The 12,257-nt window shown below is 44.1% G+C and overlaps 1 protein-coding gene across 1 annotated transcript; it reads left to right on the plus strand.

Annotated features, from left to right (window-relative positions):
• The first annotated feature begins 6,990 nt into the window (after positions 1 to 6,990).
• LOC128786388 (uncharacterized) lies at positions 6,991 to 10,809 on the plus strand. Its single transcript, XM_053939635.1, has 2 exons — positions 6,991 to 9,816; positions 10,520 to 10,809. Exons 1-2 carry the CDS (start codon positions 7,514 to 7,516, stop codon positions 10,521 to 10,523), a joined length of 2,307 nt encoding a protein of 768 aa, XP_053795610.1. The 5' UTR covers positions 6,991 to 7,513; the 3' UTR covers positions 10,524 to 10,809.
• Positions 10,810 to 12,257: the final 1,448 nt, after the last annotated feature.

Below are 12,257 nucleotides of genomic sequence, written 5' to 3' on the forward strand. Positions count from 1 at the left end.
ATACAATATGAAAAAGGGGATCAGAATCTGCCCCTTTGATAAAACTGTTAGAGTAAGAAGATTCTTTTGGACTTTTTAAAAAATATGTCTTTGATAAGTGAGGTTTTATTCCACAGGACATTGTTCACAGCAACTGAGGTATTGACCAAAGTAAATAAATGTTCTTTCTATTATGGTAAGTACATTCTCACACAGACTCAATATTCTGTAGTAGTGGTAATATAGTACCTTTTCTACAAAATAAACATGTATTTCATGTTGGCATTTCTTGTATAAATGGATGAAAGATCCTAATTCAGTTTTTGATGCAGTTTTGCTGTCAACCAGTTGCTTTGCATAATTGAGGTGACAGATGCACTTGATTGTAGTACCAAATTCACTTTGTAGCACATTTTGTACAATGGTACAATGGGTCTGGATCTTGGCCAACATCAATGATGGAATAATAAACTTACACAGGTAGCAGGGAAAATGCAGTTGTTTTAATGAAAATGCCACTTCTCATGTCTGTTCTGAGGTTATTCTGCTCAACAGTTGCTGTTAGGATAGAGGACTTTTAGGAAAAATTCTCAAATATGTTTGTTTGAGAGAGGTAAGAAGTGACACTGGAAAATAAGATTCTGAAAGAGCCTCAAAGAACAACTCCCCCTGTATTTTGCACAGAGAAAAGCACAGAGAAAGTACAGGATGACTACTGAGCCACTACTTATAGGAGCAAGTCTTTTTGTATGGGCCTATAAACCAAGCAACTATGTCAAAAACTGTTCTCCATCCTGACTGGAGGTCAGACAGGAGAACACAGCCTGGTTTACAGGGTTTTCCTATACTAATGCTTTCCTCATCTGCATTGCTCACTCTCCTGATCATCAGAGATTTGTCTACACAGCTTTCTTGATTCATTGTTGCCAGAGTGAATGGGAAAAATCTAGGAGAAAAGCAGCATTGCTCAGTGGAGATCTGTGAAAAGTGTCAGTGCATGTCAGAGAATTAATTCAGGCTGATACTGATGTGATTTCTCTTTCTGACAGTTGATGAAATGCTCACCTATCAAAAATCACTGCCTCTCATAGCTGCTGCTTAGAACATAACTTGCAGTGTAATGCTCTTGAAATGTGATTTTGTTTGAGGTACAGTATGGTTTTGTTTTGTTTTGTTTTTACTCAGTGAGTAAGAAGATAGGAGATGCTGAAAATTAAATTGGCTTCATGAAGTAATATCTCTATTATTCCATGCAATTTTGCAAACCTGTCCTTAAATAAGCAAGATGCAATCTCCTCTGAAGTTCCACAGGTTTATAGAATCATTAAGTTTGGAAGAGACCTCCAGGATCATCAAGTCCAACCTTCAACCAAACACTGCCAAATCAGCTAAATCATAGCACGTCATATTCAGTCACTTCTTGAATATTTCCAGGCAAAGTGACTTCACAACCCCACTGGGCAGACTGTTCCAATTCCACCTTTCAGTGACAAAATTCTTCCTGATGTCCAGCCTGAACCTTCCTAGGCACAGCTTGAGACCATTTCCTCTTCTGTCAGTGGCTGCTTGGGAGAAGCAGCCAACATCCACCTGGCTACAGTCTCCTTTCAGGCAGTTGTAGATAGTGGTAAGGTCCCCCCGAGCCTCCTTTTCTCCAAGCTAAACACCCCCAGCTCTCTCAGCTGCTCCTCATTTGATTTACTCTCTAGACCCTTCACCAGCTCATTGCCCTTCTCTGAACTTGCTCCAACACCTCCATGTCTTCCTTGAAGTGAGGGGTGGAGAACAGAGGATTAGAGGTACAGCCTCAGTTTTTGCTTAATATTACAGAAATACTCAAACCTGCAGTTCCCAGTAGACCCAAACAGCAGGAAAACTGTATCAGTTGGAATATTCTTTTAGGCTGTGCTACAGTGCTCTGCTGAATATTCTTTTATGCTAAAATGCCTCTGATTTATCTTCACTGTACAGTGAAAAGAAAACTTAATCGGTATCTCTGGAGATCCGAGAATCACAATTAAAAGCTGCTTCATTAAAAAGACTTCTTAATAAATTCTACAGTCAATTGTCAACTCAGAATACTTCCTGAGCTTGTTTTCTAAATATACAGAGTTCAATTGTGTGTGTTTTCATTGTCTACACATAGATTTTAATTTTCACAGAAGTCCACAAAAAGATAGAGTAGGTTATGTCATTGTTTTTGTTCTTTCCTGTCCTCTCACAGGCTAAGCTTTCTGAAATGCAGATAACATCTCTGTCATTGTTTGAATCTCACCTCTTCAGAGAGAAGTTGAACATATGTAACTTAAAGGTATCATTCACATCTGGCTGAGTACACCATCATTGCTGGTTAGACCACAGTACCTGTACTGCATTGCTCTCCTGAAATAAAAAGCCCTAATTTCTGAATTTTTACATTCTCCTCAAAACATTTCTGTGTGATAGCCATCTTACCTCAGCAAGAAGGAACAGTGCTGGTGCTCAGAAGACTCTGCCATAATGTTTTGTGCCTTTGACTTGATGAATAATCCATTTTATTGACCTGAAAAGAGCAATAACTTCCATTCATTTCAGAAGACCATTTTTGTACCTATAACACCTATTTTTGGATAGCACAGTATTTAGTTGGTAAAGCCAGAAGCTTCAGGCCCATCTGTGAAGACTGTTTTGCTGAACACAGTTCCATCATTAGCACCACAACATCTGAATAATTATCCCCAGTGAATAATGCTTTTTCTTTAAATAATCCTCAAGGAATTTGCTTTTCTTTGTTTGCTTGTGGATTGCTGTTGATTTTTTTACATGTATTCATTATTTTTTATTCTCTATTTAGTATTTAGTCATTGGTGTCTTTAGTGTTTCCAGGTCATCACTGCACAAAACTTCAGAAAAAGCACTACCTTTTAAATAAAAGAAGTTCTGCCTTTTGAGCAACATCAGAAGAAATCTCATGTTTGATCTAGTTCTAGTATTTGATTTTTTTTTAATTTGAGGCTTTTTTCCCTAAATCATTTTGATCCTTGATATAGAATAATAGAATTGTTTAGGTTGGAAAGGACCTTCAAGATCATTGAGTTCAACTGTTAACCCAGCACTGCCAAGTCCACTACTAAACCACAACCCAAAGTGCCACGACTACTTGTCTTTTAAATGTCTCCATCTGTGGTGACTTAGACACTTCCCTGTGTAGCCTGTTCCAGTCCTTCATAACCCTTTCTGTGAAGGATGTTTTTAGAATATCCAATCTAAATGTCTGTTGGTGCAATTTGCTATTTCCTCTCTGTATTCATAACAACATTTTTATTGTCTTTTGTATCAGTGGTCAGAAGTTCTAGTTGGGCTTTGGCCCTTTGAATTTTCTCCCTGCATGACCTTATGACATCTTGGAATCTTCCTGAGCTGCCTTCCTCTTCTTCCCAAAGATCATAAAATCTCTTTTTTTATTTTCCTGAGTTCCAACCAACTTGTTCCCCAGCAGCTAATCTTTCAGCACACAGGGATGGTTGCTCCTGGTCTTTAAGATTTCTCTCTTGAAGAATGTCCATCCTTCCTGGGCTACTTTGCCCTTCAGGTCTGCCTCCCAAGGGACTCTGCTACCCAGACTGCTAAACAGGACAAAGTCTGACCTCTACAAGTCCAAGGTGGCAGTTCTGTTGATGCTCCTCTTTATTTCCCCCAAGAACCAAAAACTTCATCATTTTGTGATCTCTGCGACAAATAGGCTTCCAACCATCACATCACCCACCAGTCCTTCTCTGTCCATTAACAACACTTCTGGTGTGGCACTTCTCCTGCTTGGCACACTCACTATGTCTGGAAGATCTCTTCCACACCCCAAGATCTTCTGGACTGTTTTCTCTCTGGTAGATTGTATTTCCAGCAGATATCTGGTAAATTGAAGTCCCCCATGAGAATAAGGATTAGCAAATGTGAAACTGGCTTGGAGCTGATCTGTAATAATTTCCGTGTTCAGGTCAAGAAGGTTTTGAGCCTTTGCATTAAAAGACAGAACTGAGAGGTTTTGTGATTTGCTTTCTTTAACTTCTGGTCTTAGGAGTGTTCAGCATCCTTAGAGAAGGCAGCCTGACTTAGAAAGAACACCTGTACATCTGTGCTCAGCTACATAGGAAATATTTCCCATGTGTGAAAGACTTAATACCAAGCAGCCAGCTTGGCGTCTTCTCCTCCGGGAGCATGATACAGTGGGAATTCAGATAAAAGTAATTACTGATATTTAATCTCAGTTTATGACCCAGAAGGAGATTTGAGAAACTTCTTAAAACATATGTGCTTGGAAGACTCAAGTTATCTATTTAAAATGGTACTGATAAGGAGCAATTTAGTCAGTATATTGAACAGATTGTTGATACATTTTCACAAGATTGCATTTTTTTGTAAATCAGGAGATTTGTTCTTTTTTAAAGACACAAAAAGAAACATTCAATTTAAGTCAGAGCACAGGACGCAAGGGAAAATTTGATACCATTGCCTGTAAAAACACTGAGCTGAGAATCTATTCTGAAGAAGGACAGAAATGTTCCTGGCATGCAGGAGATCAAAAGAACTCTCCTGCAGGTCTAAAAATGAACACTTGCTCCATGGAGAGTAATTATTTTGGAACAGCCAGCTGAGACACAGGACCTTGTGGGACCAGAAGAAGTTACAACTAGCTTCATTATCATCAGGAGATCAAAAGATTTTAAGATAGATGAGAATGCCAGCTGCTCTCTCAGGAAATACTGTCCCTTTGTTACAATAGCTTAACACTTTATTTTAAGAAGGCTGTTATGTATCTATGTATGATTTGTATCTGAGTCATAAAAACTGCAGGTACTCGAACATAGTCAGACTTACTGAGAAAGTGCCTTCTCCTCTGAAGTAATATTACCCAGGTGTTAGCTGAGTACAAGAAAAACATAAATAAACTGGATCAAGATAGGCCAGGAGCTGGAACGAGTTCCCTGCAAAAAGAGACTGAGGGAGCTGGGCTTGTTGAGCCTGGAGAGAGATGATTTGGGGGGGGTCCTTAATGCTGTCCTCAACTATCCAGTGGAAGGAAATAGGAGACAAAAGAGACGGACTCTTAGAGGAATGTCCTAGGGTGGCTGTATGATGCCTTTATCCCCAATCGTCTGCCCTGTTTATGTTGAAGTCTTGTTCCAAGAGTGAAAGGAGGAGGGAAGAAGCTCAGGGTTTGTTTTCAAAAACTCACTCCCTCCTCCACATTCCTGTTCGAAATATGTATGCTTTATGGTTTTTTCACCCTACCCTGCATCCTAGTTCCAGTAGGATGTTCTGGGAGTTTATTAGTAATTGCACCTGGTTTGTTAGAGGAGGAGCAGAGGATGAGGTTTTCCAACCCCTCCTTTCCTTCTTCTCTTTTGAATCTGTTATGTCATTTTTTGGGAATGTTCAGTCTCCCCTGAATGTTAAAGAGACCCTCTTTCTGGTATTTATTCTGGGAAACTCCCTGGGAAACTTCCTTTATACAGCCTGCAGTTTCTCTAGAGTGAAGGCTGAAAAATCCAGAGGGACTGATGAAACCCCTCATCCAGATGTGGAAAATCCTAAGTGGTGTGGGGAATGGGAGAAAATAGGCCAGACCCTGAAGGAATTTTCTGACCCTGTAGAGTGGGATTTTCCAAGTGAACAAATTCAGAACCCAGATGAGGTAGGGAAATACCTGAAAGAGAAGTGCCATGATGACTCTAAGGAGAAAAGGATCATTGCAATAAGCTGGGCTCTGGCTTATGCTTATCGCACACTGCTAGATACTGTAGGCCAGCAGACAGAGGCAGGGGGGCAGGGAGATAAACCAGCAGCAATCCCAGTCACTCAGTCCGCAGCCAACCCCCCAGTTACTCAGGCTGTAGCTAAACCAGACAGTGAACCTAAACCACTGGCAGTTGCTGCGGGAAAGAAGAGAAGCAAAACTGACCGGCCAGGGACTGATGATGATGATCCAGGAGAAGGACCCTCAAAGCTAATTACTGACACAAAAGCCGAAGTTAAGGCAACTGATGCAGGATCAGAAGCCACTACTGAGTCCTATTCCCTGAAGGACCTTCGTGGCCTAAGGAAGGATTACACTCGACGACCTGATGAGTCTATAATTAGTTGGTTGGTCCGTCTTTGGGATGCTGCAGGGGAGGCTACAATTCTGGATGGTAGCGAAGCGAGACATTTGGGATCCCTGTCACATGATCCTGCCATTGATCAAGGAATGATGAGGGGGGCTAATCCTCGCAGCCTCTGGGCACGGGTTCTGGACAGTGTAGCACAAAGATACTTGTGTGCAGATGATCTTTATATGCAGCAAACCCAGTGGAAGACTATAGAGCAAGGAATTCAACGCTTGAGGGAAATGGCAGTGGTAGAGATTGTCTTCTCGGATGATCTAGATACTGTAAATCCAGACTTGGTACCATGTACATCTGTGATGTGGCGAAAACTTGTAAGACTTGGGCCAGATGAATATGCTTCTGCTGTAGCAATAATGAAGCAAGATGACGGTGGGGAGACTGTGCTTGATATGACAAAGAAGCTCCGAGCATATGCAGATGCTGTACATGGCCCAACACACCTGAGAATTGCAGCAGTAGAAGCACAAGTGCAGAAACTAGGAAAAAATATAGAGAACAAGATAGAGGAGATTAAAGAGGACCTTCTTAAAATTTCTGCAGTACAGATCAGAGGTCCTGGTACCCAACGCAGACGTCCCTCAGATAGGGAGAGGAGGTACACCTCACGAGCTGAGCTGTGGTTCTTCCTGCGCGATTGTGGAGAAAATATGAGGAAATGGGATGCGAAACCTACTGCTGATCTGGCACAGCGGGTGCGTGAATTGAAGGGAAGCAAGACTCCGAGAGGAATTTTCACCAAAAGGGAAGCAGCTCCAGTGACCCATAACCAAACTGCCATATATGATGATGATGACGATATTTTCGATCCCCTTGAAGGAACCTCCAAGACATATGCCCCAGGAAAGAAGGATAACCAGGCTTAGAGGGGCCCTGCCTCTAGCCAGGTAGAGGCTAGGGAAAACCGTATTTTCTGGACGGTGTGGATTCGTTGGCCTGGCACATCAGAACCACAAGAATATAAAGCTTTGGTCGACACTGGTGCGCAGTGCACATTAATCCCATCAAACTATGTGGGGACAGAACCTGTTTCTATTGCTGGTGTGACAGGGGGATCACGGGACTTTACTTCAGTGGAAGCTGAGATCAGCCTGACTGGAAATGAGTGGAAGAAACAGTCTATTGTAACTGGCCCAGAGGCCCCATGTATTTTAGGCATAGACTTCCTCCGAAGTGGGTATTTCAAAGACCCAAAGGGACTCAGGTGGGCATTTGGAATAGCAGCTGTAGAGACAGGGGGCATCAAGCAATTGAACAGCTTACCTGGACTATCGGAAAACCCATCTGCAGTAGGACTTTTGAAGGTAGAAGAGCAACGAGTGCCAATTGCGACCTCAACAGTGCATCGCCGGCAGTACCGAACGAATCGAGATGCCGTGATCCCCATCCACAAAATGATCCGTGAGCTGGAGAGCCAAGGGGTGGTTAGCAGAACCCATTCACCTTTCAACAGCCCCATCTGGCCTGTGCGTAAATCCGAAGGAGAATGGAGATTGACAGTGGACTACCGTGCCCTAAATGAGGTGACTCCACCGCTGAGCGCTGCTGTGCCGGACATGCTGGAACTCCAGTACGAGCTGGAGTCCAAGGCAGCAAAGTGGTATGCCACTATTGATATTGCCAATGCGTTTTTCTCCATTCCTCTGGCAGCAGAATGCAGGCCTCAGTTTGCTTTCACCTGGAGGGGCGTGCAGTACACCTGGAACCGACTGCCCCAGGGGTGGAAACACAGCCCCACCATCTGCCATGGACTGATCCAGGCTGCACTGGAAAAGGGTGAGGCTCCAGAACACCTGCAGTACATTGATGACATCATTGTGTGGGGGAAAACAGCAGCAGAGGTATTTGAGAAAGGGGAGAAAATCATCCAGATTCTCCTGAAAGCTGGTTTTGCCATCAAGAAGAGCAAGGTCAAAGGACCTGCTCGAGAGATCCAGTTCCTGGGAGTGAAGTGGCAAGATGGACGGCGTCAGATTCCTACAGATATCATTAACAAGATCACAGCGATGTCTCCACCAACCAGCAAGAAGGAAACACAAGCTTTCTTAGGCGCCATAGGTTTTTGGAGAATGCACATTCCTGAGTATAGCCAGATCGTGAGCCCTCTCTACCTGGTCACTCGCAAGAAGAATGATTTCCACTGGGGCCCTGAGCAGCAACAAGCCTTCACCCAGATCAAGCAGGAGATTGCCCATGCAGTAGCCCTTGGCCCAGTCAGGACGGGACCAGATGTGAAGAATGTGCTTTACTCTGCAGCCGGGAACCATGGTTTGTCCTGGAGCCTTTGGCAGAAAGTGCCTGGTGAGACTCGCGGCCGACCACTGGGATTTTGGAGTCGAAGCTATAGGGGGTCTGAAGCCAACTATACTCCAACAGAGAAGGAAATTTTAGCAGCCTATGAAGGAGTTCAGGCCGCCTCGGAGGTGATCGGTACAGAAGCGCAACTCCTCCTGGCACCCCGACTACCGGTGCTGGGGTGGATGTTCAAAGCAAAGATTCCCTCCACCCACCATGCCACCAGTGCCACATGGAGCAAGTGGATTGCCCTTATTACGCAGCGCGCCCGGATTGGAAAATTGAATCGCCCTGGGATTTTGGAGATAATTACAAACTGGCCTGAAGGTGAAAACTTTAGTCTTGCAGATGAAGAGGAGGAAGTGGCACATGCTGAAGAAGCGCCACCATATAACCAACTGCCAGCAGAAGAAACACACTATGCTCTTTTCACTGATGGCTCTTGCCGCATTGTAGGAATGAAACGGAAGTGGAAAGCAGCCGTATGGAGTCCCACACGACGAGTTGCGGAAGCTACTGAAGGGGAAGGTGGATCGAGTCAATTTGCTGAACTCAAAGCGGTTCAACTGGCCCTGGACATTGCTGAAAGGGAGAAGTGGCCAAAACTCTACCTCTACACTGATTCATGGATGGTAGCCAATGCTCTGTGGGGGTGGCTGGAGAGGTGGAAGAAAGCTAACTGGCAGCGTAGAGGAAAACCAATTTGGGCTGCTGATGAGTGGAAAAACATTGCCACCAGGATAGAGAAGCTACCGGTGAAAGTTCGTCATGTAGATGCCCATGTCCCCAAGAGCAGAGCCAATGAGGAACACCAAAACAACCAGCAAGTAGATCGGGCTGCAAAGATAGGGGTATCAAAGATAGACTTGGATTGGCAACACAAAGGGGAATTGTTCTTGGCACGATGGGCCCATGATGCCTCAGGCCATCAGGGTAGAGATGCCACTTTTAAGTGGGCACGAGATCGAGGGGTGGATCTAACCATGGACAGTATATCTCAGGTAATCCACGACTGTGAGACATGTGCTACCATCAAACAGGCCAAGCGGGTAAAGCCCCTGTGGTATGGTGGGCGGTGGTCCAAGTACAAGTATGGGGAGGCCTGGCAGATTGACTACATCACACTGCCCCAGACACGCCACGGCAAGCGTTATGTGCTCACAATGGTAGAAGCCACCACGGGATGGTTGGAAACCTATCCTGTGCCTCATGCTACGGCCCGTAACACCATCCTAGGCCTTGAAAAGCAAATTCTTTGGAGGCATGGTACCCCTGAGAGGATTGAGTCCGACAATGGAACTCATTTCAAGAACAGCCTTATCAACACTTGGGCTAGGGAACATGGTATTGAGTGGGTGTACCATATTCCCTACCATGCACCAGCTGCAGGAAAAGTAGAGAGGTACAATGGATTGTTGAAAACCACACTGAAAGCATTGGGTGGGGGATCTCTCAAGAATTGGGAACAGAATCTGGCAAAAGCCACCTGGTTAGTTAACACCCGAGGCTCTACCAGTCGATGGGGCCCTGCCCAGTCTCAGCTTTTGAATATAGTAGATGGAGACAAAGTCCCAGTAGTGCATGTTAGAGGTTTGTTAGGAAAAACAGTGTGGATCAATTCTGCCTCAAGTACAGACAAACCCATTCGTGGGATTGTCTTTGCTCAGGGACCAGGTTGTACATGGTGGGTAATGCAGAGAGATGGAAGAACACGATGTGTACCTCAGGGAGATCTGATTGTTGGGTGAGAACTAGGTATAAATATCACTGTTTGCTGAATACTGCTGCCATTGTCTGTGTATAGTTGTATATTAGATGTATAATGTATCTATTTATAGGGTTTGAATATATATATTAGTTTTAGTAGTAAGCTGACGATATGGGGATAAGGGGTGGAATGTCCTAGGGTGGCTGTATGATGCCTTTATCCCCAATCGTCTGCCCTGTTTATGTTGAAGTCTTGTTCCAAGAGTGAAAGGAGGAGGGAAGAAGCTCAGGGTTTGTTTTCAAAAACTCACTCCCTCCTCCACATTCCTGCTCCGGGACGGTGTTATCTGCGGACGGACGGACAGCGAGACAGAGCTCTCCTTTGCTTTTTTTCCTAGTTAGTTTTAGCTAGCTGAGGCAGAGAATTTCCCTGGACTGTGGTTTTTTTCCCTTTCTCTGGACCTGCTCTGGACTGAACACCAGAAGAGCATCAGCAGCTCACATCTGTGGCCCAGCGGGCCGGGCCTGGGCCGCGGCATTGCCAGCGCTGGAAGGACTGGTCAGAGACTGAGTGAGCTGAGCTGCAGCCCGGGGGGATTTGCTCTGAATTTGTCTCTCTTGGAGTGGCAAGAAGTCCTATTGTTTAATATTGTCTAAGTTCTCTTGTGTAATAAACAGGTTTTTTCCACTTTTTTCCTCCAGAGGTATTTTCTCCCGAACCGGCTGGGGGGAGGGGCCAATTGACTCTGCTTTCCTAAAGGAATCCTTTTGTGGGGGGGAGGGGAATTCTTTCCCCAGACTTGCCCTGAACCAGGACAAGGAAGAATGAGAGGTAATGGACAAGAGCTGGAAGATGGCAGATTCTGGGTCAATATTAGGAAAAAAACCTCACCAAGAATATGATCAAACACTGTAATGAGTTTCCAAAGAAGCTGAGGGATCTCCATCCTTTGATATATTCAAAGCTCATTTAGAGAAGTCCATGAGTAGCCAGCACTAAGGGAATCTGCTCTAAGCAAAGGAATCCTAAAGGTCCTTCCAACCTACATAATTCTGTGGTTGTAAGCTGTGGGTTACAATACAAACAGGATCAATCATGTAGTGTGTTTACCTTGGCTGGCTGCCTGACCCCCAGCCTCTTGCTCTCTTCTCCCTTCTCAAAAGAAAAGGGGCAGAAAACAAAATAGAAAAAGCTCATGGAATGAGCCTAATAAGGCATCATAATATTCATTGCTTCCCATTGGCAGGCAGATGTCCAGACATTCTTTGGGCCTCCACACCTGTAGCAGTTGCTTGGAACCAAAGAGCATAACCACAACTGTACCCACATTTGCCTGCTTGCCCTCAGCAGCTGATTGCAATGTCATATGGTATGGAATGTCCCTTAAGTCAGCTTTGGTCAGCTGTCCTAGATGTGTCCCCTCAGCCTCTTGCTCACACCCAGCCTACTGGCCTTTGGAGGGGAGGGAAAGCCTTGATGCAGTGCAAGCACTACTCAGAAAAAGACAACACATTGGTGTGTTCTCAATACTATTTTACCTACAAATGCACAACACAGTATAGGATACGATGAAGAAATTTAACTCCCTCTTAGCCAGAGACAGTACGCTGGAATACAAGTGTGCAGGATACAGATTTATTGCTTGAAAGGGATATCCACAGGGATGCAGGGATGAATCAAAGAATACAGTTTACCCTGAACTGTGACAATACTGTTGTTCAGAGCTACTTTTTTCTATTTCTATACAATTGATCTGACATTAATGCACAGTTGAAGCTGACCTTAAGATGTACATGCATGAGAAGACAATTGAATACTGTGCTCCCAAAGTGCTATGCAATGACTAAAATTTAACTGAAAGAACTTGGACATGCCAAGGACAAAAAACCCCTAGAATTAACAGATTTTTTTCATATGTTAGTGTTGATTGGACTGCTTGAGAGGTGAGAATTGTAGAAGAGCAAATCTAATTAGCAATTTTTAAAATAAGCAAATATTCTATGGTGGCCAAACTTGTTTGTTTTTTTTTTTTTTTTTCTCCAAGGTCTGCTTCCCAGCTTTAATGCCTAATCCTCAAATGTACTGCTGAGTACATTTAGTGATGATTCAGAAGATCTACTGTCAACAGCTTCTGA

This window comes from Vidua chalybeata, chromosome 3 (assembly GCF_026979565.1).
Source record: "Vidua chalybeata isolate OUT-0048 chromosome 3, bVidCha1 merged haplotype, whole genome shotgun sequence".
In the NCBI taxonomy this organism is placed as follows: Eukaryota; Metazoa; Chordata; class Aves; order Passeriformes; family Viduidae; genus Vidua; species Vidua chalybeata.

Excerpts from the sequence above, each read along its gene's own strand:
- LOC128786388 (XM_053939635.1), top strand. The coding sequence starts at position 7,514 with ATGATCCGTGAGCTGGAGAGCCAAGGGGTGGTTAGCAGAACCCATTCA.